We start from the raw sequence: 24,697 nt of genomic DNA, 5'->3' as shown, positions 1-24,697 counted from the left end.
AATTCGACACGGTGGCTTTTGTTTAGCTCGTCCACATTTTGGTGGCGAATAGAGGTGGGCAGGTTGATAAAGCACTTCGCGTCGACCAAGACTCTGTCAGTTCGCCTTGACCCTGGAATCAGCAAATGGATCTATCCTCGAGTTTCCAGCATCGATCCTGCCTTCCCCCAATTGGCGGTAATCTTGCTCCCTAGCTTTCGGCTTGTCGTGCTTGATCGTCAAACAATTTATACCCAGGTAGGTGGTGATTCGGTGGACGACAAAGTAGGCCCAATGCATATAAGTGACGAACGCAAACACGAGATATGCACGCAAATAAAGCAGCTCTAGCGAGGGGCTGATCTGAGGGAATCCAAACCTGGGGAGGTTTCCTAGTATGGCGCCGCCAATGAGAGGGCTTATTAGAATTGTCCAGTATGGAAATGGTTGCCTGGTTAGATGAGCTAGAATGATTTTGGTTGTCATGCGCCCGATCACAAAGCACATTGTTATTGCGAAGAGCACAAGCCTGTTTGCACTCAAGAGTGACGAGTAGGGCGAATACAGCCAGCAAACAGCGGAGGCAGATGCGACAATTGCCGGTATCCATTCTAAGAATATGGGTAGGAGAGGAAGGTTTTGGCGGTTACGGACCCGTATCACATTGTAAACGCATGCGGGGAAGTGTGCAGTCAAAAAAGAGAAGCCGAGAACAAATATGAAGAGCTCCTGGTAGGTCCAATTTCCGAACAGGGATGGGTAACCCAAAGTATCGGCTACCCGATTTGAATAAATATGAGGTCCATAATAGCCAGATGATATCATCATCAAAACGCCAATGATCAATCCCTCGGTTGGCCCATTGATATATCCAAGGTATAAAGTGTGCGTATGATAGGTCTCCCAGGTCGAAAAAAACATAGGGAGACAGGGGAGAAGTGTAGTGAAGGCTCCAATTTTGGTCGAGCCCTGACCCATTGCTGCGACTTGCAGAAGACTTGCAAGGGTACAGTTTAATGAGTCAATCCCGTGACTGGCAGTTCTAGTTAGATGGGCATCATAGGTATCAAATATGTGGCTGGGAAAAACGCACTCAAACAATTCTCCCAGTCCGCTAGAGGTACCGGTTCTCCTTGCTTGTTTCCCATCGACATTATCCATAGTTGAGTACCTAGGAAGAGTCAGAGCCTGTATAGCATTATGATCGCCGAAGAGTACGCTGAGGAAATGCCCTACATCCAAACACCCATCGCAAAACTATAATAGACCCATGCGGGCGCCTATATTGTACACACCAAATGAGCGTTGAAAATGGCCACAGTTCACAGAGAATCAAGGAAGAAGTGCATACCGGCCCAACGAGATCTGGAACAACTATCTCGAGAAGGATTAAGTTTCCGATGATGAACATAAAGCCGATTAACGTGACCATATTTGGGGCGAGCCATAACGGCAGGAGTTCGACGAACGCATTCCACTATTATCGTAGTTCGTCAGTCTAGTTCAGCAGAATAAACACGGCGGTATGGAGGGGTAGGCACACGTAATGTTTCAAGATATATCTGGATATGAAGGACTTGTCGACGCTCGAGTACTTGTAGGTTTTCAAATGGGACAAGGCATCTTCTGACAGCGACTCTTGGGCATCTACAAAGAGGGGCGCGTGGTAGTTAGTTAGCTCGGTCACGTCTAAAATAACACAAGAACTGATATGCATACCCGCAATTTTTTTGAGGAAGTACATTGCAGTCGCGAACAGCGAGGAGGTATTTAGGCAGAGGATGTGTCTCGGAAAGTCCACTCAGGGCATGCTGATGTTCATGAAACTGAACAACAAAAAGAATGTGCCCAAGACGTCAAAGTGGAAGCGGTGTCACAAGGTAGGACACGGGATATACAATTATTCGGCTACGAGGGAATAGAGACAATCAGGTGAAAAGGGAGAGCCGACGTTGAATCCCACGTGACATCCCGTCGTGTTGCAGCAAGGGCGAGCAGTGAGTGTGAAAAGAGTTGCATCTCAACGCTCACAACCGCTTCATCGCTTACTGGCTCCTCTTCACCGCGACCTCAATCAACAGTCGCCACTCGCCTACTTCGCTGTAATTGCCGTTATATCGCGCGTTCTTTGTCACGGAAAGATGCTTTCCCGGTTTTAATCACGAAAGTCACTCCAGCGTCAGCTAACTAGGATACTGCGCTGCAACGATCTCCATATCGCGCTTCGTTCTATTGCAAAAAAGTCATATCAGTTTTTTGAAGCTGGCTATGAGGTTGCGATACACTCACTGCGCGACCAGCGCTACCTTTGACTGAAGCCTACTATGCCAGGCCTGGTGGAAACACCAGGCCCTGCGGGTGCTGGATTGGGCTACTCCGTTGTTCACCAAAAGGTCGAGTTCGATATAGATTTCGTGAACCAGAGCTTGAAGGGGAGAACAGAGATAACTATCCAACCGCACTACAAGGAACTCAAGATCATCCGCTTGAATTTCCGCCAGGGTGAACTAAAACGTTTGAATGTTAGCGGAAAAGCGCCGACCACGAAATATGCAGACCCCTACCAGTCCCTTCGGTTGTACGGCGTTCATCAACATCAGAAACTGTCTAAGAAGTTGGGGCCGCTCCTCAAAACCCCACCAGAGCCCGAGTTGGCAGTGACAATCCCGAAATCTGTGCGAATCGAAGAGTTAGACCCATTTTCTGCAGAAGCCCAAATCCAACTTGCGCTGCGGGCCAGCGGGAGCGCTGATGACACAACAGATGGCCAACTTGGCACAAAAGCCGCAGAGACCTCATTACCGAAATACACGATGTTGACAGTAAATGCGGAATTCACGATCAATCGCCCGAGGGATGGTATACAATTTGTAGGGGTTGACAGCAGCGATCGTCGTTATCCACACACTTTCACGATCAATTCTTTTGACCCAATCAGCGGCTGCTGTTTGTTTCCCTGCGTTGAGGATATATCGTCACGGTGCACATGGGATATTTCAATAAGGTGTCCCCGGACCTTGGGGGATGCGCTTTATCCTAAAGGCCGGGAGTCCCATGCAGTAAATGGAACAGCAAAAGGATGGACTCCGTCTCTGAGGAAGCCGGGCATATCTCCTGACGACGAATCGCTAGATATGGTGGTGACATGTTCCGGGGATTTGACAGATGAGATTATGGATACAAAGGACCATACAAAGAAGACGGTGTCATTTTCATGCACTAGCCCTGTATCCGCGCAGCAAATTGGTTTTGCTGTTGGACCCTTCGAGTACGTTAATCTTTCTGAATACCGCGAGAGCGACGAAGATGACCAGCTCGGGCGGAATGCTGTTCCTGTTCATGCATTTTGTCTTCCGGGACGAGCGGACGAAGTCAGGAATACTTGTTTACCAATGGCCAAAGCAATCGATTTTCTTTCCCTCAGTTATGGGTCCTATCCATTCTCCAGCTATAAAATGTGTTTTGTCGATGACCTCCCTTCTTCTGCATTTGCAACGGCTGCGCTGTCGATTTGTAGTAACCGCGTTCTCTTTCCGGAGGATATAATCGACCCAATCTACGAATCCACTAGGTGTCTCGTGCACTCTTTAGCCTCCCAATGGATCGGGGTTAGCATTATTCCAAAAGATCCAACGGATACATGGGCCATACTTGGCATATCCTACTACATCACGGATACATTTATGAAAAAGTTATGCGGCAATAACGAATACAGGTATCGGCTGAAACAGATGTCAGATCAAGTTTGCGACTCTGACATTTCACGGCCGTCTATATCCGACTTGGGTGCACTGTTGCGGTTAGACCCCTCAGAAGTTGATTTTATAGCTTTGAAAGCGCCCCTTGTTCTTTACATCTTGGAACGGAGGTTATCCAAAGCTAGTGGAAAGGCGACGATATCTCGAATCATTTCTCGGATTTTCCTGAATGCCAGAATGGGCGACCTTCCTAATGGTGCTTTGGCAACGTCTTTTTTCCAAAAGACATGTGAGAGATTGGGACACACAAAACTAGACACTTTTTTCCAACAATGGGTGTACGGTGCTGGCTGTCCCCGATTTCTGGCCACTCAACGGTTCAATAAAAAAAAGCTGGTGGTAGAAATGATGATTCGGCAAGTTCAATCCGAACAACCAACAGTTCGAGATTTAGAGATGTCAACATTTATGAGAGATGTTAAAGAGGAGATAAGAAACGTTTACGCTGGCCCAGTCCAGCATGTGTTCACAGGCTCCATGACCATTCGAATACACGAAGCGGATGGGACCCCGTATGAGCATATCGTTGAGATCAAGGAGGGCGTTACTAAGTTTGACATACCATACAATACCAAATACAAACGCCTTAAACGCAATAAAAGGCAGAAAGAGCGTGCAGCTGCCGCGTCTGGCATAGATCCTAATGCGGAACTCCAGGACGACGTTTTACTATATTGTCTGGGGGATGTTCTGCAGTCGGAGGAGGAGATTCAAACATGGAAACTCGTTGAATGGAGTAAAGAAGATGAGGACCGAATGGGCCAAGAGTCTTACGAGTGGATTCGGATGGATGCTGATTTCGAGTGGATATGTAAAATGTCACTGACAATGCCAGGCTATATGTATCTATCTCAGCTACAACAAGATAGAGACATCGTCGCCCAGCTTGAGGTATTTACGTTCGTTGTCGTTGTTCCAAGATTCTTACTAACAGTCTTTGAAGTCAATCCAATACATGGCTGCTCAGCGTGAACATCCTTTAATATCGACAATCTTCGTGCGTACACTTATGGATCGACGGTATTTCTACGGCATTCGAGCGGCTGCTGCTAGAGCACTTGTAAAACATGCGAAAGATGAAGTTGACTGGATTGGCCTATACCATTTGGAAAGCGCATTTCAGGAGCTTTTTTGCCTACCCGGCTCACCCATGACTCGTTCCAATGACTTCTCTGACCGAGCAGCTTATATTCTCCAGCTTACCATACCCCAAGCGATTGCACAAGTTCGAGACAATTCCGGCAAGACACCCATGAGAGTGAAACGGTTTCTCTATGATAAATTAAAGTTTAATGATAATTCCAACAATGAGGTATAGTATCACTCTCATTCCTTGAGCTGTGATAGGGTTGCTGATACGATGAGTAGCTTTCGGATTGTTATTATATTACCGCGCTTATGAAGTCCATATGTGAAGCTTTGCTTGGGCGAAGAGAAACCGAAATTGACGGCGTTGGTGTTGATTTTGATGTGGAAAGGGAATTAGAGCGCCAAGCAGAACGGCAACTCGATCGGGATTGCATTGCTGAGATTGATCGTTATAGAAGAATGGACGAATGGACAACATCTTTCCAGAACATCTATTCAAGAACCGCAATTGAATGCCAGCGGCGGCTCATGCAAGCTAACGTTATCGATCGGGACATTATGCAGTTCCTTCCATACACAGAGCTGGTACTTATGAAATGCTTCGTCTGGATGCTTTCAATATATTGATCGACTTCGACATCTTCCAAAACTCTGAGCTGCTGACATGGTTCATTTATGTGATGTCTGCGGATCCGTCACCCTGGATTCGACACAATCTGCATATCTCATTTGGTCGAGGGCTTGCTCCCGTCGCTTTTGGCGACCGTAATGTTGAAAAACAACTGGAGCCTACCAACGGCCTAATCATCGAGCAGGAGTCATCTACTGAAGTGCGCCAGGCTAGTCTTGCCCGCAGGCAAACAGTTCCTGGTGCTCTAGAGGCACTGAAGCGTGAGGTCGAAGGTAACACGGCATTAAAAGAAGCACTATGGGCAGCGTGCAATTCGCCCATGGTGGGTTTAGCAGAATTAAGTGATTTCGTCGACATTTGCAGCGTTTTATACCACCCCATTGATAAAATAATGGTCGTTCTCAAATATCCTCGGTACTGGAAATTAGAAAATCTCGGACATGTAAGATACTTCCATCCCACTTCTCCAACATTTTTATTATGCCATTATTGGCACATGAGAATTAACACGGCCAAAAATAAAGGGCAAGCTCCGATTTTTCAAGGGAAGCCGTTTCCGCACTGCTCTACCGGCGAAAGGAGGTGTCGCGGCGCCCGCTCCCAATGGTACGCTGAAAAGGAAACGCGAGGAAGGCGTTCCTGCGCCGCTCAGCCATAAACTCACTCTGAAAGTTCCGAAGCTCTCTTTGACATCATCTCCCGCCAACTCGCAACAACCCCCCCCGTCAACAACGATGCCGAAATTGAAATTAAAATTCAAACAGCGTTCGCCCATTTGACTACCTAATGTTACGGCCTTTTCTTTCCTTTTGTTTCTTCTTTGCTTTATCCTTTATCTGGGCTATAAATGACAGGGTTTACTACTATGTCAAATGGCTATTTTCGTTACGTTGAGGTGTTTGTAGGGCATATTTCTCTTCTCTCTCTTTTTTCTTTATCTCATTCTCCCCCCCCCCCCCCCCACTTTTAAAGGAGAGGAAAGCCCCTGTCGTGAGAAAACATGGGATGAGGATGGAATCCATGGGGGGCAATTTGTGTGGGATTTCTCAGGACGGAAAAGCAAAAGGGAGAACCTAAATAGCGCTATTTAACACTAGCATGGAGAACAATTATACGTGATGTATTTTACCAACAATTACCTCCGCCAACTTAGGACCCTATCGATAAAAACCCATATTTTCTTGGACAACCAGCCCTGGGCGTCGAGCCGGACTTTCAGTGGGATATTGGATTTTTTCATTCATATTTCATTTAATATATTTTCATTTTCCCTTAAACTCCTTAAACTAAATTGGGAACAGAGACAAAAACATTTCTTGGTTATCGCAATATGATAAGACACTAATTGAGGGTAGCAAGGGAGCCATCCGCCTGTTTCTTGAATTCATTAACACGCCAGAATTTCTCTTCGAGGTACAGCTGCTGGGTATCATCGATCGCCAATTCTCTCGAGTGCCTATCAGTGACGAAGAAAAAGTATTATTAGCTATTTGCTTGTCCTGTATTTCTACTAAATGTGAAAGACGGGAACAAACCTCCAGCATAACGACGGAGTTTCCGCGAATGACCTAACAGACAGAAGATTGCAACACGGTCAACTTAGTTCATATTGCAAAAGGCATAGGTCACAAGGAAAAAAAAATCAACACATACCACCATGCCTAGGCGCACTTTCTCTCCTCCGCTTTTCTCTTCGACGGCTTCGTCCATTACTATGTTCATGAACACCTGAATTATATTCAAATATTAGACAATGCCCCAGGTAACGGAGGTGGTTTCAAATAAAAAACCATATAGATATCAGGGTAAGAGCACAGAAGCAAGAAAATGATAGGATGAGATGTCTATAAGGAAACAGGAAAGTAGTTAAGGGAAAATAAGACGTGAGGGGAAGCGCGTACATCGTAGCCGCGAAGGATTCCGATGACTTTGCGATTGCCGTTAAGTTGAACGAACAACCGCTTTTCCATATACTAAATGTCAACGCGCGCGGGTTAGTCGTCGGAGTTTTATGGGAAGCTGGATATTGAGATAAAAATTCTTATTCTAGACATACCTTCTTCAATTCTGGCTGAGCTTGAGGCATTTTTGAAAGAAGCCTTGGTTGTTGTCAAGGAATGTCTTGTTCAAACCGATGCGGATCGCAACTCCAGAAGGTCAAAGGCGGATCAGCGGCGGAACAATGATTTGCCGAGAATTACATACACTACATAGCTCTGGCGACGGTAGAGTTACGAAAAGAGCTTTGTGTGAGCACAACTACATCCCATTTTGTGTTTGTTTCCATATTTGCCTTTGTGGCGGGAGGAATATGAGCTCTCTTCTTGCTAATCGTCGCAAGGCTCGCAAGGTTGGTACAGATGAAGACGATGATGCGCAAAATGGCAGTGAACAAGGTTTGTACTCTCCATTCGATTTGACAAGATTATATGAGGTGCGCGAAGATTTAAATGGTCTGACCTTAAGAAAATCCAGAGCAAGTCATCCGGAGACCGAACACGAAACCGAAACAAAAATCAAAATTGCGCCTCTCATTTGGACCCGGGGGCACTTCTATGGCCGATGCTGAGGAGACAACTGAAGGCGAAGTGATCACACCCAAAAGGCTTGGAGCTAGGAAACCCATAAAGGAACAAAATGGATTACAGCGGACCTGGGCACCATTGGGGTCGTCGGAAAGCATACCTCTTCGTGTCGGCCAAGAAGAAGATCGCCCGACTTACAATAAAGAATATCTGAGGGAACTGCGTAATTCTACCCCATCCACCCCGAAGCAGACGGTGTCGATGCCCTCGAGTGAGGACGAAAGAGAAAAACAGTTAGATATATCCGCGAAGTTTGGAGAGATTGTGCAGGTGTCAAAACCATCCGTCATCCCCACTGATGCTGAGATACGTGAGAAGAAGGAAAGGCGTGCCCGCCTTGCCATGGAACAGGGTCAAGGTCACGAAGAGGATTTCATCTCTTTGGACGATGCGGGTGACGATGACTGGTCATTGTCACGGAAGGCTGGAAAAGTAGAAACGAGGCTTGTTAGGGATGACGAAGATTTCGCGGAGGGTTTTGATGAATATGTGGAAGATGGGATAATTGCTGTAGGCAGGAAAGCAGAGCGTGAACAACAAAGGCGAGAGCGGGCAGAGATGAAAGAGCTGATCGATGAGGCCCAAGAATCTTCCGAGGCGGACGACTCTGAAGCAGAACGCAAAGCAGCCTATGAAGCTTCTCAAACTCGAGCGGGAATGGACGGTCTGCGACGCACTCACGAAAGCCTTCCTGCCCGACCGAAAACGCCACCTAAAATAACACCTCTTCCCCGCCTCGCAGACAACTTGGCCCGTCTCAGGACTTCCCTCAACGCGATGGAAAACTCAAAAGCGCAACTTGTATTGAGGATGGAGGAGCTTCGAATAGAGAAAGCTGAAATATCGGCAAGAGAGTCGGAGATCCAAACGTTACTGAAGGAAGCTGGGGAAAATTACGAGAGGCTCAGAGCAGAAGCAGGGCTCAATCCGGGTGACAAGATGTTCGCATCAGGGACTGATGTCCACGGAGACCGTGGACTGGAAAACCTAGGAGGACGCTCCGAACTACCATCTGAGGACGGAGTTTCTGGCTGACTGAAGCGCAAACAATATGCCAATTAAATGAAATGCGACTTATCCTTGATATAACCCGTTGTTCTTGCTGCTGTAGCGATACAATAATAGCACGGCGGCCCGATTCGAAATTCGCGCCTTCCCTCAAACTGGGTGAGCCACTTTTCTGTCGAAACAATGAGCAGACCTCAGCGGGAATGCTATATTGCATTACATTCTATATTATTTAATTTGGAGGACTTAGTCCGAGCTTTATTTTTATTCGAGCGTATCATCATGGGTCGTCCACTATTTTTGACATTCCGGCAGGACGCTCGACCTATCCACCTTAACTCAAGAAAGAGGTAATCTTCATGTTCTGGCATAAGACGAGTTGTTGAATCAAGCTTGTTAATCTGTCTACTAGAAACCCACGACGCTGCGTTCCGTGGATTGCATCACCACTTGACAACACAGACGGAGGGTATCCACGTCTTAACCATCATACCGATTCCACTCCCATTGAATTATTCTTCGACCTTTTCTTCGTCGCAAATCTGTCTACATTCACCGCCACCCGCGAAATAAATAATTTAGAAGGTAGGTAGAATTATCATGTCACCACAAGAGTCAGAGCACTTCGTGCTGATACTACTATTTACAATATCAGCACTGTGGTCTTACATTGGCTTCCTCAGCATCATCTGGTTTACGTGGTTTCAGGTGTCCCTGTTCGATATACGTTTTGCACAGGATTCAATATTCGAGAGGATTTGCAAAGCACTCCAGCTTGCGACTATGGTTGGGTTTGCTTCCACCGGCTCCGGCTTCGCCACACAAGTTCGCGATGAGAACGTCTGGGCATTTCTTTCGTTGAGCATCCTTCTGGCCTGTAGCCGCCTGCTATTAAGTGTCGAATATTCAATAGCCTCAATATTCTTATATGGCACAATGCAAGTGGCTTCCAAAAGGTTGCTGTTTATCGTCGCAGTTTTTATCGGAACAGGAGTTACCTATACGGGGGTAAGTGTCATAAGCAACTGCTCCTGGGAAGAACAACATTAACTCATTGATTAGCTTTACTTCGTTTTTAACAATAACACGGGCACCAAGGGAGAGTATGTGTGGGCTTCTTGGTTTTTGATATTCGCAATCGAAACGCTCGTTGTGATGTCAGTGTCGAGTCGCACACCCGGAATTGGTTTTGAAGATACCCATCTCAACGTTCGAATGGGACTTCTGACGTTGATAATTATTGGGGAAGGCGTTATCTCCGTAACTAGGCTCGTCAATCAGACAGTTGGCTCTTCAGGCTGGTCAAAGTGGTCCTTTGTTCATATACTTGGTGTAACTATGGGAGTAGTAAGTCATATTCCCAACATTTAGTAGACTAACAGTACGATTAATGTTCCCATTAGTACCTTTTATGGCAATCATACTTCGATATTTCGCCCCGTATGAAATATGGAATTACCAACCAACAGATCTGGACGCAGCTGCATTTCCCATTCCATGTTATGGTTGTCCTTCTCTCAGAAGGATCCCAGATTCTAGTCCTTACTTTGGATATATCCCTCAAACTCAAATATCTGAGCAACACGATTCTCTCTGCATGTGAACCGCCCCGTCCGGACCCGAATTTTGCTATCGACCAGCTCAACAGCACGATCGTGGACATGGATATAGACTATACCAAAGGTGCTCTTAAAGAGCAACGCTGTATACAATATATCTTGCAGACTCTTCGAGATAGCCCCCAACTGTGTCCGTCGATGAATAACCCCGGATCCCTCACACTTCAGCGCTCCCATGACCTGATGGGAAATGTGACAGCGAGTCTGTTTTCAAGCATGGGGATAACACTCCCCGTAGACGTGGTAGAGAGTGAAAAGTTGCTGATGTTGTACTTGCGACTGCTTGGGTTTGTGTACATATACTATTTCGTTGTCGCGTCGCTTGCCATGTTCATACTCGCCGCTTTTGTTTTCCTTACCCAGCGCCATACTGGAAGGATTTATGCATGGGTGGCTATTACAACACGTGTTCTGCTGGGAATTATACTGCTAGCCATGGTCACAATCGTGGCAAATTTTGATCTTATCTATAGATTTATGACGAGTCCACTGATTATTTTCACGTTTACGTTGGCGTTATTCGTAGGTGAGTTACTCGTCCATCCCATCCCGCAAGAATATTCGTGCTCCTCGCCTTCTCTGGCAAAAGCAACAGGACTACTGTAATGGAGCCTAATGTTCTTTTATATACTTTGCAGCTCTGTTGATTGACCGGCTGTTGGATTTGATCGCTCTGAAAAGGGGAAAGCTGGAAATTGAAGGGGAGGTATCTGCGACCGAGCCGTACGAGATGTTTCAACTCAGTCCTATGGCAACGACAATTTCTGATGACAGTACAGTTGGTAGTTAGGTCGCATCTGCTGGAAGGAGTCGTATGATAATACCCCGGGCAATTAATGGGATTATCTCTTTCTAAACGGAGGCCAGAATTCCATTGAGTTCTGTAGTTATTAATTCGAGCCGGACAACGAGTATAAAATATTCTGGAGGCCGATCCGTGCCAATTCTTGCAAAGCAATTTCGATTCCACATTGCGATTTGTTGACCGCCGGTCGCGAAATATGTTTCTGTTGGCACACTGGTTGATGAACGAAGATCCAACTAATCCCGCCACAACGGCCCCTTCCACCTAAAGGGGGGCGAGCGAAAATTATCATACAGGTAGGCAGATAGCCTGTTCCTAAGCCAAAAGAAGAAATCAACCCAATCACAGTCTCGATTTCCCCTCTGCAAGTCTGAGAGCTGTACTATCAACTCTCCTCCCCTCGTCGTCCTGCTCCGCAACCTCTAGAACAGGGAATTTTGCGGGCATAATTCTCCTCGGGTTGGAACCTGGCACGACGTTATATTGAGAGAAATCCGATACGTTGCAGTATTCTCGTAGGAAGTCTTCATCTAGAGTCAGGAGGCCATTTACGGCGCATGCGGGAGCATGGAGAATCCCCAGAATGGCGTCAGAGAAAATTGTCTTTTATTGAAAAGATGGGGGAGGATGTTAGTTTATTTTATTGCCTTTCTATTTGAAGGGGCGCTTGGATATATATCATACGGGCTTTCGCAGATCTTTTGCAAGTGATGGCTCTTGGTCTGTGGATCTTTTTGTTGCAGCGGATTCAATGGACTATTTTAATGGCTTAGTTATACAGCTCCTGGCTCCTTCTAGAAATGTGGTGAAAAAATTGATGGAATAGGAAATAGCGAAAAGGAAATCGTTTACGGGGTGATTTAACACCCAGAACATACCACAGCAGGCCATATACTGGTGATGGCCATGTCCTTGCGTCCCTGGCGAACAAAATCCATCGCCAACCCTTTGGTTAGAACACTCATTGCGACCTTGCCTAAGAAAATACAATAAGATCCATAAGTTAATTCCATATAAATTCAATCTTCATCAGAAGAATGCCTTCCCTGACTCTGGCCACCCAACCTCACAACAAAATGAAGCCCACAATGCATGCATAAGGACAACTTACCCATGGCGTATGCCGTCTTCCCCCTAAAGAATCTCGAATAAATTGGCGGTGATACAACCACAATCCTACCCCTCCACGCATTCTTCCCAAAATAGGGCAATGCTGCCTGTACACTAGCATACAGCCCTTCTGGATTAACTTGTTGCATCAGTTTGAACCGTTTAACAGGCGTATTTTCAACGGATGACCACCATATGGCTCCGGAGTTGTAAACCAGAACATCCAGTTTACCGTATATTTCAACAGTCTGTTGCACGAGATGACTGATGGTATCTACATCTCTAGTGTCCACTGCCAGTGCGACCGCATCGCCCGCCTGCTTCCCGGATCTCCCCGTTCTACCGTGTTGATGGTAGACTGTGGGGAGTTGGGGTCAGGCGGGAAGGGAGTCGTTTTGCTTGCGTCGGAAGTTGTTTTTGCAGATACGACCACTGTTTGGTTGGTTTAATTAGCAAATGTTGTTGCGTTTGTATCATAATTGGCAAGATATATCTGAACTAGTAGTATATTATATCGGCAAATGGAAGCTCGAGGGGGGAACAAATCTGTACGAACCAGCATAACCTCCCTTTGCCAGGCCTATAGCTATTTGCCGGCCGATTCCACGGGACGCTCCAATCACCAATGCTACTGGTTTGGTAGCTGCCATGGTTATTATGCAACGGGAAAGACAGGAAAGGGTGTATTGCTAAGGGCGAGCAGAACCACAGGGACCTATGTGTAACGCCTTTGTCTCCCAGGTCAAATGTTTTCTCTCAGCCGATGAGCCTTTGCGGTTTTAACGAATTATTAATTCTTCATAGCGAACTCGTATTTCAACTCTCTCAAGGGAACCTATCAGTAACTCTCGCTCTTGGTCCGTTTGCTCTGGACTGCGCCCATTTTCGTAACAAATCATGGTTCTGGGGCCGAGAGAGCTCTGAACCTCGGCATCCAGGCATCACGATACGAAGGAAATATCCTAGATTATTAATTATTTTGGCGCAATCATCCATAGCCTGGAGATCTCCAGAGTAAGATCATAGATAAATACCCGGGGCCATTTGATCTTGCATTCCCGTTGGATATTAACGTGCAATTGTTTTTTTCAACTCCCTTCGTGGTAATAGAATAGTAGTATGTATATATAACTAGTATCCTCCCATCCATTCGACGCTCTCAGCAGCAAGCTTAATCCGACACTATGGGTGCAAAGATAGAAACATATCTCGACTGCCGTAAGTCCTCCACTCCTTCATTGCTACCAGGAACATTTATGCTGACCCTTTCAACATAACCATAGCCTCTCCTTACTCGTTTTTTGCTTTCCTACACCTCCTCAGGAACCGTGAGGTGCTAGCATCGCATGGCATAGAGGTCGAGTATGTATTCGACATATTCAAGCATAACCAGTTCGTGGGACAATTGAACCAATATTAAAATTACTCTATTCGTATTCTAGGATATTCCCAGTTTTCCTGGGAGGAATCAATGCTGGCTCAGGTATGCACCATATCAACTACAATAGAATCGCAAGAAGCTAACCATCTATTCCCCGCAAGGCAATACACCTCCCTGGACAAACCCAGCGAAGGCAAAATACGGCCAATTTGACCGTCAACGAGCCTCCCGGTATTTCAAAGTCACAGACATGGTTCCTCCACCATTCTTCCCCCCCGTCACAATTCTGGTATACCCTTTGCCCCCTTTCTCCCCCTTCGGGATGGATCCAGGTATCCTCTCTCGTATGTGGATTGTGGATTAGGATGGCCCTCTGGTTTACTAACACCTCAACCTCCCGCAAGCCTCAACGTGTGGCCACCTATCTCAAGGCCAACTACCCCCGGGACCGCTTCGAGAAAACCTTCCTCTTGTACTGGACCTACATGTTCTACCGGCACATCGACCTCAGCAAGCCCGAGAACATGATGGCCTTGCTCCGCGAGGAGAAGTACAGCGACGTGGAAATCGAAACCATCATGAAAGGCGCACAGACCCCTGAGGGGAAAAAGGCGCTGACCGATCGGACGAAGGAGGCGTTGGATCGGGGTGCGTTTGGGGCGCCGTGGTTCTGGGTGACAAATGCACAGGGGAAGGCTGAGCCGTTCTTCGGCAGTGATCAGTGGCCATTACATGTGGCAGTTCTTGGGCATACCGTTTCAGGATGTGAGAATTATAACGAAGGGGGCGAAGTTGTGAGGAAGTAGCGGGTTTGTAGATGTTGCGATATGGGTAATGGGTTTATGATAACTATGATAATGTTTCTATATCATCAACCGGCAAGGGATAGTGTCGTGTTGATGTAACTTTTTTCTTTTCTTTTACATTAGTTCGAATTGTGAACATAGTTTTTACGGTAGAATGTTGTAAATATAAAACGGCTGAATGATTAACATTAATTTCATTCCTTCGCTGAGCCATCATCAACTAGAGGATCTTAAAAACTCATACTAACACATCAGGCATACCGGGCATGCATACGTAGCAACGTTGCTTCTGATACCCCATAAAAAATCCCTCAAAAGCATTGACAATGAATTCTTAACTTGCCAAACCTCCCTTATCAGCCGCAACATCAATCTTTCCCTTTAAACGGGCCCTTCAATCCCTTCCCCAGCGGAAACCCCTTTCTCATCACAGACTCCGCAGCAGCAGCTCTGGCACGCATACCTGCAGGCCCACCATCCGCTTCAGCGCCCACAGGGGGCACCTCCAAGCCCGCATGCAAAATATTCATCCGCAACAACTGAATGTGGGCAGCATTGACATACTCCTTGATGTTTTGGATCACCGCCGCCTGCACATCCTCTCTCGTATTTGTCTGCTTGGTGACAAGCACGCCCTTCTCAACATCAATGCGCGCATCCAGCGTGCCCTTCTGGATCAAATCGATCAGCTCAACGATAAACGGCGACTGCAAGTCTATGGTGCCTCCGTCACGCTTGATTAGCGCAGCCTGGTCTGGCGAGAAGATTTTAACCATCGTGTCGATCATCACGCGGCTGTAAGGGATGATGTATTGCTGCATGGCCTTGGTGCGGATGCGGGAGTAGAGCACAGGCACGTGCTTCTGGAGATGAATGTCGAGGAGGTAGTCAGCACGGTAGGCCTCGAGGATGTCCAAACACGGACGGAATTTCGACGCGCAGAAGAAAGAGATGGCGCGGCGGATATGGGGCTCCAGTTCCAGGAAGTTGCGGAAGGATTTGTTTTGCAAGACGTGGGTCTGGAGGTCAGCACGGTCCATGGAGGCAAGGGCACAGAGACCACCGTAGACTGCAATGTCGTTGGCCGAGATTACTTCTTTGTAGTTGTCCGCTAGGATCGGGTCCGTGGACAGGAAGTTTATCGCCGCTGAGTGGTAGGCGGATGAGGCAAGCTGGGAAAGGCCGAGCGCGGCGAACATCTTGGCTTTGTTTTTGGCCTCGTCTTCGGGTTTGAATTGAAGATTGCGCAGACGTTGCACGTTGGATTGGACGCCCAGCCAGTCACCGCGGTCGATGGCGACGTGGATGTTCCTGAAAAGCATAGAACCGATATGGGACGTGGTGGTGCAGTATTCTCTCATTCGAGAGTAGGCTTTGGAGGCGGATGGCAGGTCCCCGATGAGATGGTAGTGGTGGCCCAGGTCCTCATTGCCCATCTGGATAAAGAAAGAATAAGTAATGTCTCAGGATGTGTTGATTGGGACAACAACAACAGGCGACAAGGTTCACGCACCCGAATGCTTTCCTTGATCAGGTTGTTCTTTGTATCCCTTTGAGCTCACGCTCCAGCCGATCTGTCTCAGCTTTCACCACTCTTGATGTATGATCAACCCAATGCAGTATCAAGCTTAGCTTCTGGATCCTGCGGAGCGACGCGTGCCAAAGCTTCCACAGCTTTGGTATAAGAACCCACATCTTTTCCCCCTTCGGCGTTTACAACTGCCATTTTCAAAGCCTCAACGGAGAGAAACGTCGAGCAGGTTCCGATCAGATAGAGTCTAGCAAACTTCGTTCTCCCTGTAGGTACGACGCGGTTCAGAAGAACACCCAATGCACCCCTAATACACAGAGGACAAAACAAAACATACCTTTATAATTGCTGATATAGGACTCCAGATCGAACTTTGGCGGCTCTGCACAAGAATGAATCCCTTAGCTATACAATTCAACCTCTCCACTCTCATCATCTCAAAGGCAAAAGATTTCAAAAATTTAAGATTCCACCCACCACCCTCACTCGCTCTCATACAGTGCAGTGCCATCCAGGAACTTGGAAAAAATCATCATACCTTCGACTCTGACAACCTTACCCTTTCCGTCCTTCTTACCAACCTTACTGTTTCCAATACCATCACCATCCCCGAGCCCCATAACCATCTCCACATCTGCAAGCCCCGCAAACGGAGACGGGCTAGCAAGCGACTCCATGCCAGTCGCAAAAGGGTGGAAGAAGAAGAAGAAAAGCGAAAAGAAAAGAAAACCTGGGAACCGTTCGACAACCAACTGAAAATACCTCGACAGATACGTCTAGTTACGGAAAACGAGTGGATCAGAATGAAAAGTGCCGTGTCGACGGATACAACCCGATGTATCGATGTTATCGCGTGCGCGTGTTTTTCGGGGCTGAAATAGGATGTGTGTGTGTGTGTGTGTGTTATTGTTGTTTCCGTTGTTATTTCTGTGCCGGAACCCGATCGATATGATATCTCTTCGCCCAGACGACGACCACGACGAACCAGGACGACTTTTCGAAATGGTCCCCCGCCCCTCCTTTCAGAAAGGCCCCGCGCAAAAAAAGTTCCCAACTTGGGATCTCTCTGTCGGTGCTGGGTTTTGTTCGGAATTATATTATATGGACGGAACGAACGGTTGGATTTTTTTTTTTTTTTTCTTTTCTTTTTTTCTTTTTTTCCCCTTTCTTTCGTTTGTCTTTTCCTCCCACCTCCCGCTTTCGCAAGATTTTCCCCGCCCGCGCGCCTATCTCCGTCCAGGGCGTTTCCCCGCGTTCCGATAGCTATGGGGCTTCCAATCTCTCAGGCCGCGCGAGTTACTCGTTTCGTTGCGTTGCGTTGCGTTTCGTTGCGTTGCGTTGCGTTGCGCTGGGTGTTAAGTGAACGGGGATAATTCTTCGGCTCTCTTTTTTTCCCACCCCTCCCCTAACTATTTACGTTCGCTTTTGTTAGATTCAAGAAGGGAAAAAAAAAAAAAAAAAAAAAATTGGGACAGGAAAATGAAATTGGCATAAAAAAAAAAAAAAGAAAACCCCTTGGGATATTTCATTCATTTACAGCAACAGCTGCATTACATAGGAACTTTCCACGTTGGCTAGCTGCAAGAGGTAGGGCAGGGCAGGGCAAGGCAAAAGGCAGGGCAAAAACTACTGACTAGGACTTTTAGTAACTATTCAGCTTCACAAACCAACTTCAAAATGTTTCTCGCGGACGACACAGTATGAAGTAACTAGGGACACACTCATACGGAATAGATAGACCCCTAACCAGGCGGGAAGCTAACTTCAAAACCGTGCAAGACGCAGAACGAATGGGGCTCACCTTGTTAGGCCTAAAGGGTTATCCAGCTATCGCACGATCACATGACTTAATTGCTTGGCTGAGGTTACTGTGATATTTGCACGTTTGATTGAGTTCAATCAAGTCTCTTGGGAAAATAATTATGTCAGCCACGAGAGATTTTCATATCACTGCGCAAGAAAGAAAAAAGAAAAGAAAAGAAAAGAAAAGAAAACTAAACTAAACGAAGAAGCGAATAGTATGTATGTCCCTCAAGCAAATGAAGGAGGAATGATTCGAAAGACGTGATCAGTAGTAGATCAGTAGATCCGTATCCGATCTAGAACTCTAGAACTCCTATCCGCCTTGATTGCTGTTGTCCCTGCAGTAGATACAACCAATCATGAGATACGATGGAGGAAATGACGGTGGAAGATGTTAAATAGTTTATACGCTGATATATACAGTTCACTAAAAGATGATAATATTCCACGAAAAAGAAAAAAGAGGCATGGTGCAGAAAACGAAGACAGGAGGGGAGGAAGGACCACAGACCAGCTAATGGTAATAAATATATAATTAAATGGAAAAGTAAATTCAACATAAAGGAACACGAAAATCGTTGACCGTGAAGCAAGGGGACGTGAATAAAACGGAAAGGGGGGGAGAATCTCAAGTAAATAAAATAAAAAACAATGGTCTCAATATCTTTCCATGCCCCATAGATATATAACCAGCCCAATCCCATCTATCGCGAAACAGCCCAACGAAAACCAAAATTCGAATGATCACACACATCCACATCCACACTCACGCCATCAACTCATCAATATCCACCTCATCAACCAGCCCGCCCTCCGGCATGTGTCTCAACAACGGCACCGCAGCGGGACCCATTAGTCCAACAACGCCTGCGCCGCCCATGTTCCCATCCCAGGGGCCCCTCTCCTCCTCCGTAGCCCCATGCACTGCCTCAGCACGCTTCAGCGTCTCCACGTCCAAATCCGTAACATACGCATCGCGGACGTTGGAATTGTCAGTGCCATCGGCACCGCCGAGTAACTTCAAGCGCACCTCGAATTCATTGTCGAGCATCATCTCGTCTTTCCAGAGGCGGCGCTGGCCGTCGAAGAGGCAGAGGACGCGTTTTTTCATTTTCATTTTGTTGGTTGGCCTGCCCCAGGATGGGGGGTAGTTGTTGCGGTTGTTTCGACGGCGGGAGGTGGCTGAGCGGGGTTTTGTGATGCCTGAGGCTGTGAGGGTGGTGGAGGGTTTGGAGAGCATAGAGGAGGATGAGGTGGGATTGGTGGTGGCGGCGATTGATGAGGCGGATGGTGTTAGAGAGCCTTTACCAGCGGATAGGCCTTCGGTGTTTGTGGTATTATTATTGCTATTGGTGGTGTCGTTATTTGAAAGGTCGTTAGAATCATTGTTATCATCATCATGGTCGTCGGTTTGGGTATTGTTCGTTATCGCGTCACTGGCCGTGTCAACAAGCATGTGTTTCTCCATGGTCTGTCGCACAGCATCGTCAGAGGCCACCTCTGTCAATCGTTTAAGATTGATGGCTTCACTGGGCTCTTCCTGCTGGACGACCCGCAGAACACAGTCGTCCAAGTGCTCATAGAATTCCTGCGCGTTGATGAATGTTGAGGAACATGTCGAGCATTTTCCTGTCGAATCATGGCTGTAGGTTGCAGCCTTTCGGTTTGACGTAGGCGGCGTTTTCTTCCGGCTATTTGGCGCAGTCTGCTCCACGCCATGAACAGAAGTCAGGTGTCGCTTGAACACATCCGCACGGTTAAAACTCTTCTCTGCAGCAGAGCCGGAACCGGGACAGAAGCCGCACACCATCGTCCCTTTGTAATGTGTTAATGTATGTCTATTTTTATCATATTTCCGACTAAACCCCTTCAGGTGATATTCGCAGGTTACGATCGGACATTTCTCCGGTCGCTCTGATTGATGGGTGAGCATATGGGCCTTCAGATCTTTGAATACCCGCCCACAATCCGGGTGGGGACAACGACCCTTCTCTTTTCCCTTTTCCTCGTAATCGACACTACCCGCCAGGGGACTGTGTTGTGACCGGCGCGAATTCTGAGAGGAGATGGACGATCTTCTTCCAGGAAACGAAAACGGCCGAGGAGGGAATCCGGATTGTGTAAGATAAGGAGAGGGGAGAGCGGACTGGTGGTGTTGTGGGTGGTGTGATGTTTGGGATTGGGGTAAAGGCGATGCGGCAGGAGATGTGGAGTTGAAGATGGGTGATCGTGCAAAAGCATACTGGATTTCTTCTGTGTATGACAGGGTCGGGGGTGGGTAGCTGCTTTGTTGTTGCATTGGTTGGATCAAAGACGGATCTATACATGCCAAGCGATACGTTAGCGACCATAGCATACGAGACAAGAGACAAAAAAGTACCTCAAATGCGCGAAATAATGGAAACGAAAACAAAAACATGACAAGGACATGAATTGTAGAACCACCACAGCGTTGGGTATCATAATGAAATAACAAGAGAATATAAAAAAAATCATGTCAACAGCAAACACAAGAAGTACGCAAAGTAGTTTGTACTGGGTATCAAGTAGGAAATTTAGAAAAAAAGAAAGAAAAAACCAACAAGATGACTCGAGCGGCGGCACAAAATTCCCGCTGCTCTGTTTAAAGAAAGAGTTTTCAAAAGGCTCCTTCTGTCTGGAGCTTGGAGGCTTAGTAGGGCTTCTCTTTGGAGACTGCAGGATATCTCGTTGTTTCATTCTGGCCTCTGTAGTGGACCTTTTCCTCGCTTCAAAGGTGGTCATGTCTGAGTCTTGGGTCATAGACCGCTTTCTGCTGCGCATCTCTGACGAGCGCTTGGCCGGAACCGGAGAATCACCACTCAGCGACCGGACTATTGGGGAGACCAGCGCACGCCCGCGTCCGCTGGTTCCGCTGCTTGAATACTTGCGCGATAATCTCCCTCCTGCCAGAGTGGCAGTGCTTGAGGGGGGTGACATGGATTGAATTTGTTGATTCTTGCTAGCCAGGGCTGCAACATCTGAGTGTGGCCATGTAAAAGGAGAGGAAGAAAGTGCACCAGAACGACCATCTACTACTGGAGGAGATGCGGATGCGGATGCAGATACAGAAGGTTTTGTTACAAGCTGGGTAGTTTTCGAAGGCAGTTCGGGCATCTGCGAAAGCTGGACAGAAGGAAAAATATTTTCGCACTCACCCACAAAGCTATCCGGGAGCTTTTCATGCGCAAACAGCGCCTCACCATCCATGGAAGCACTGACGTACTCCTGCGGGTAACCATCGCCACCCACAGTGGCGGGACCTAGTCCTGAAGTGCTGTTCATGTCGATCCAGCTATCCTGGTACGGAGAGCCGATGGTAGACGACGAGGTGCTTGGCAGCGAAGGGCCAGATGCGGATGAGTTTGTCGACGTACTGAGGTCGGAGGAGAAGGCAGTGGCTATAGAGGGGGAAGCAGAAGGGCGATGCGCATAGGACTCGAATTTCTGATTGCTGGGATGGCCGTCGCTATAGGAGTGTTGGGGGGCCTCTACCAAGAACGAAGGAGCCTCTATGAAAGAAGTGTGCCTTACGGGAACGGTGTAGTCCAGATGATGTAGCGTCAATATTCAGCGAACCCAAAGGGATCATGCACCGAGGGATCCATCGAGAGTTGCTGAAGATAGGATTGCTCGTGACGAGAACGCTCCAGCGCTAGCATTGTTGGGCCGTTGGAAAGGAAGAAAGGCGGAAGCGCCCTTTTCTGCTCACCACGCAGGCAGATAGAAGCGGCAAGGAAGGGGAAAAACAGAGACACCAGCAACAAAGTTTTTCTGGCGTGGCTTGTGAGCAGATCAGATCGTTCATCAAAAAGCAAAAAACGCGGAACGGGAGCCAATGTCAGCGCAGTATCAAGCAAATATGTTTTTTTGGCTATTTTGTATAGAGCGCTGTCAGCTGACTGGGCCTGGTTTATATCCGAATTGGATCAGAAGCAGAAAAAGAAATCACAATATTGGAAATAGGAAAAGGAAAAGAACCGGGATTATGGGCCGCGAATCACCGTACCAGTCGCTTTTCCTTTCTTTTTCTTTTCTTTCTTTTTTTTACCTTCCCTCTCCTGTCTGTTCCCAAATTAAATTTTCGTCAGAACAACGCACTGCTGGATGCCTCGCGGCACTTGCTGATGTTCGCAACTGGTGCCAAGCATGAAACCACGGAAGGAGGATAAACGGGACGGTCCGCAGTAGTTAAAAACAATATATATAGGGCAAGAACAGGTGGAAGGAGAACCAGTCCTCTTGTTCAGACAAGAGAAGGGTGTTCGTGGGGATGTGTCCCTGGATAGCTGAAGGGGTAAAAATGGCTGAAGAAGAGCCGACGGGCACGAGCACTGACAAAGGAGTGGACGAGGATGAAGGGCGCAGCCAGGACTAGAGATTGGGCGGAGGTGCTGGGACTGAACGGACACAGCCAATGAGAAGGCAGAATCGCGGTATGAACAGAACAGGCCAGCAAGGTAGAAAAGGGACACAGAAGGAGACAAGAGGGAGAGAGGGAGAGATTGATGTGGGAGAGAGTGAGAGTGGTACCGGAGTACTCTGTAGTTAGCTCGTTGTTCGACTATACGAGGATGGCGATTGATCGAGTGGTGGGAGTTGTTTGAGCTTGAGCTTGAGAAGATCTCGCAGTGGCAAATCGCGGGGGAAGACGAGCTCTATTTATTTTTGGGTACGACCGGATATAATTTGTATTTCTATTCTTTTTTTTTCACCTTTTCCTTTTTGATGTTTTCCCTGCGACGTTGTCTTTCGCTGCTAGGGGTAGGCTGAGGGTAGAAAGGGCAGAAGGGGAAGATCCATTGGCAGAGAGGTTGGAGTCAGGAAGAGAAACCAGTTAAATATAGTCAACAGTATAACAGAAGCACCAAAAAAAGGGGGCAAGGGGGAGAGGAGAGCAAGCAACAGCAGGCGAGGAGGACGAGGAGGACCAAAGGGCGGCGGGGATAGTTTTATAAAGCGCCGAGAGGAACAAAAAAGCGATCATTGATCTGATTTGTTTGCCCTACGCAGTACAGGGAGATGAACAAGAAGCACCAGGAGGAGTGACTCTGGCGGAGTCCAGGCGAGGCGCAACACGCAGGCCACTGTCCACGCTATGCCGCAGCAGTCATAGGCTGGCATCCAATGCCTCCATCAGGACCACTCTCCACTCGGCACTAGCTACGTACGTTGACACTCTGCCAGACGGCCATGCCAGTCTGCCGCTAGCGAGGGCGCCGACGAGTCGAGTCGAGTCAATCGATGACCGCTGCTCCTGCTTCTGCTCCCCTTCCCCTCTGCATCATCGGCAGTGCGCAGCCACGCTAGGACCCGGCAGTGGAGAAGGTGGTGGCCTGGTGTGGTATGGTGTGGTATTGACGCAGTATTGGCGCGGTATCCGTATGTCTGTTGTCTGGGTCTCAGGCCCTGGACAGGACGGGACAAGGGTCGCAGGCGAAGAACCAACTAGCAAAATATTGTACGGAATACGGTATGCTGTACAGTGTACTCCGTACGTGGAGTACTGCAAAAAAGGAAAGAAAACGAAAAGAGAAAAAAAAAAAAAAAATAAAAAAATAAGCCCCGCCCAGCCTCTAGTACGCCTGGGGGATGCAAAAAAACATTCGATACGGAACGGCGTTCTCCGATTGGGCCGAGTCTCGAAAAAGGTTTGGAGTTAGGACGTAGTGTTGCTGCGTAGGGCTTACTTGGATCCCAAAGAGACAGAAAGGGAAGTGAGTTCCGACATCAAATCTCCCTTTGCCGGCCATGATACAAGGGATCATGATCCGTCGTCCGACCCCTATGGACGCTCAAGATAATACTATTACTACCCTGTATGAGGAATTCCCCCGAGTCGACAACATTCTGTACGGGGCATGGAGTACCGTCCAAGCTGTGAAAATGCAATCAATATGCATGGAATGAACCCACCTGATGATACATACAGTAGCTCGTATGCATCTGTCCCAAAAGAAATCCACCGAACTAGTCAATGACGCTAAAATAACCTAAAATAAAATAAATATAATCCCATTATTACTCTGAATCGTCGTGGCTTGATCCTTGCCCGAGTCCCGTCCTGCTTCACCGTTCTTCATCATAGCGCAGACCCCAGTTTCAACCACCCAACGCACCCATTGTTGCGGTATGCAAAAGCTTCATGTGACGCCATGCATCTTCTCCGTTTCCCCAAACCCAAACCTCTCTTCGTTGTGTTGTGCAATGGGTTTATCCGCGTAAGGCTGGACGGTGGCCTAGCAACCCGCAGATCGAGCTGGTTCGTGGACGGTTTTGGGCCTGCGACTGGTTTCTGTCATTCTTTGGTTTCTTACAACTGCCCTACGACGCTGTACGACGCTCTGCTACAGCGGAACGTGCAAGAAAACAGCTCTCGTCGACATACTTTTGTTTTTGTATATGATCGCCCAACCGACGGCTGCCTTGCCGTGAATAATAGTGATTGCCCTCTCTCTGAGGGAGTTTTTTTCCTTTTCTTTTTTTTTCTTTTTCTTTTCTTTTTTCTTTTTTTTTTTTTTTTAACACAAAACTTACTGTCTATCTGGTCGGGTGATAATCGTGATTACATTTG

General features: G+C 47.5%; 9 protein-coding genes across 9 annotated transcripts; 4 read left to right on the top strand and 5 right to left on the bottom strand.

Moving 5' to 3' along the window:
- Positions 1 to 96: 96 nt before the first annotated feature.
- Positions 97 to 1,723, bottom strand: HCAG_02782 (conserved hypothetical protein; the record flags this gene model as incomplete). The annotated part of the gene is made up of 6 exons (XM_001542561.1): positions 97 to 1,012; positions 1,073 to 1,150; positions 1,216 to 1,259; positions 1,331 to 1,456; positions 1,523 to 1,626; positions 1,699 to 1,723. The coding sequence occupies 6 exons, from the start codon at positions 1,721 to 1,723 to the stop codon at positions 97 to 99; spliced, it is 1,293 nt and encodes a 430-aa protein (XP_001542611.1).
- Positions 1,724 to 2,303: 580 nt separating this feature from the next.
- On the top strand, positions 2,304 to 6,236 carry HCAG_02781 (transcription initiation factor TFIId 127kD subunit; the record flags this gene model as incomplete). The annotated part of the gene is made up of 5 exons (XM_001542560.1): positions 2,304 to 4,628; positions 4,681 to 5,049; positions 5,106 to 5,411; positions 5,642 to 5,899; positions 5,982 to 6,236. The coding sequence occupies 5 exons, from the start codon at positions 2,304 to 2,306 to the stop codon at positions 6,234 to 6,236; spliced, it is 3,513 nt and encodes a 1,170-aa protein (XP_001542610.1).
- Positions 6,237 to 6,886: 650 nt separating this feature from the next.
- HCAG_02780 (small nuclear ribonucleoprotein SmG) lies at positions 6,887 to 7,543 on the bottom strand (the record flags this gene model as incomplete). Its single annotated transcript, XM_001542559.1, has 5 exons — positions 6,887 to 6,913; positions 6,993 to 7,025; positions 7,111 to 7,185; positions 7,359 to 7,430; positions 7,514 to 7,543. The coding sequence occupies 5 exons, from the start codon at positions 7,541 to 7,543 to the stop codon at positions 6,887 to 6,889; spliced, it is 237 nt and encodes a 78-aa protein (XP_001542609.1).
- A 225-nt stretch (positions 7,544 to 7,768) lies between these two features.
- HCAG_02779 (conserved hypothetical protein) lies at positions 7,769 to 9,077 on the top strand (the record flags this gene model as incomplete). The annotated part of the gene is made up of 2 exons (XM_001542558.1): positions 7,769 to 7,853; positions 7,933 to 9,077. 2 exons carry the CDS (start codon positions 7,769 to 7,771, stop codon positions 9,075 to 9,077), a joined length of 1,230 nt encoding a protein of 409 aa, XP_001542608.1.
- Positions 9,078 to 9,332: 255 nt separating this feature from the next.
- On the top strand, positions 9,333 to 11,459 carry HCAG_02778 (conserved hypothetical protein; the record flags this gene model as incomplete). Its single annotated transcript, XM_001542557.1, has 7 exons — positions 9,333 to 9,400; positions 9,463 to 9,635; positions 9,706 to 10,058; positions 10,113 to 10,153; positions 10,319 to 10,397; positions 10,454 to 11,195; positions 11,308 to 11,459. The coding sequence occupies 7 exons, from the start codon at positions 9,333 to 9,335 to the stop codon at positions 11,457 to 11,459; spliced, it is 1,608 nt and encodes a 535-aa protein (XP_001542607.1).
- Positions 11,460 to 11,816: 357 nt separating this feature from the next.
- Positions 11,817 to 13,234, bottom strand: HCAG_02777 (conserved hypothetical protein; the record flags this gene model as incomplete). Its single annotated transcript, XM_001542556.1, has 5 exons — positions 11,817 to 12,077; positions 12,159 to 12,230; positions 12,353 to 12,450; positions 12,586 to 12,942; positions 13,141 to 13,234. The coding sequence occupies 5 exons, from the start codon at positions 13,232 to 13,234 to the stop codon at positions 11,817 to 11,819; spliced, it is 882 nt and encodes a 293-aa protein (XP_001542606.1).
- A 534-nt stretch (positions 13,235 to 13,768) lies between these two features.
- On the top strand, positions 13,769 to 14,771 carry HCAG_02776 (predicted protein; the record flags this gene model as incomplete). Its single annotated transcript, XM_001542555.1, has 3 exons — positions 13,769 to 13,802; positions 14,027 to 14,067; positions 14,127 to 14,771. The coding sequence occupies 3 exons, from the start codon at positions 13,769 to 13,771 to the stop codon at positions 14,769 to 14,771; spliced, it is 720 nt and encodes a 239-aa protein (XP_001542605.1).
- A 194-nt stretch (positions 14,772 to 14,965) lies between these two features.
- HCAG_02775 (hypothetical protein) lies at positions 14,966 to 16,979 on the bottom strand (the record flags this gene model as incomplete). The annotated part of the gene is made up of 4 exons (XM_001542554.1): positions 14,966 to 14,991; positions 15,235 to 16,207; positions 16,640 to 16,707; positions 16,841 to 16,979. 4 exons carry the CDS (start codon positions 16,977 to 16,979, stop codon positions 14,966 to 14,968), a joined length of 1,206 nt encoding a protein of 401 aa, XP_001542604.1.
- Positions 16,980 to 18,871: 1,892 nt separating this feature from the next.
- HCAG_02774 (predicted protein) lies at positions 18,872 to 21,785 on the bottom strand (the record flags this gene model as incomplete). The annotated part of the gene is made up of 4 exons (XM_001542553.1): positions 18,872 to 20,424; positions 20,688 to 21,095; positions 21,282 to 21,652; positions 21,703 to 21,785. The coding sequence occupies 4 exons, from the start codon at positions 21,783 to 21,785 to the stop codon at positions 18,872 to 18,874; spliced, it is 2,415 nt and encodes an 804-aa protein (XP_001542603.1).
- Positions 21,786 to 24,697: the final 2,912 nt, after the last annotated feature.

The sequence above is a fragment of the Histoplasma capsulatum genome, genomic scaffold (assembly GCF_000149585.1).
Source record: "Histoplasma capsulatum NAm1 scaffold_2 genomic scaffold, whole genome shotgun sequence".
NCBI lineage: Eukaryota > Fungi > Ascomycota > Eurotiomycetes > Onygenales > Ajellomycetaceae > Histoplasma > Histoplasma mississippiense.
This window is presented reverse-complemented; position numbering and strand designations above follow the sequence as displayed.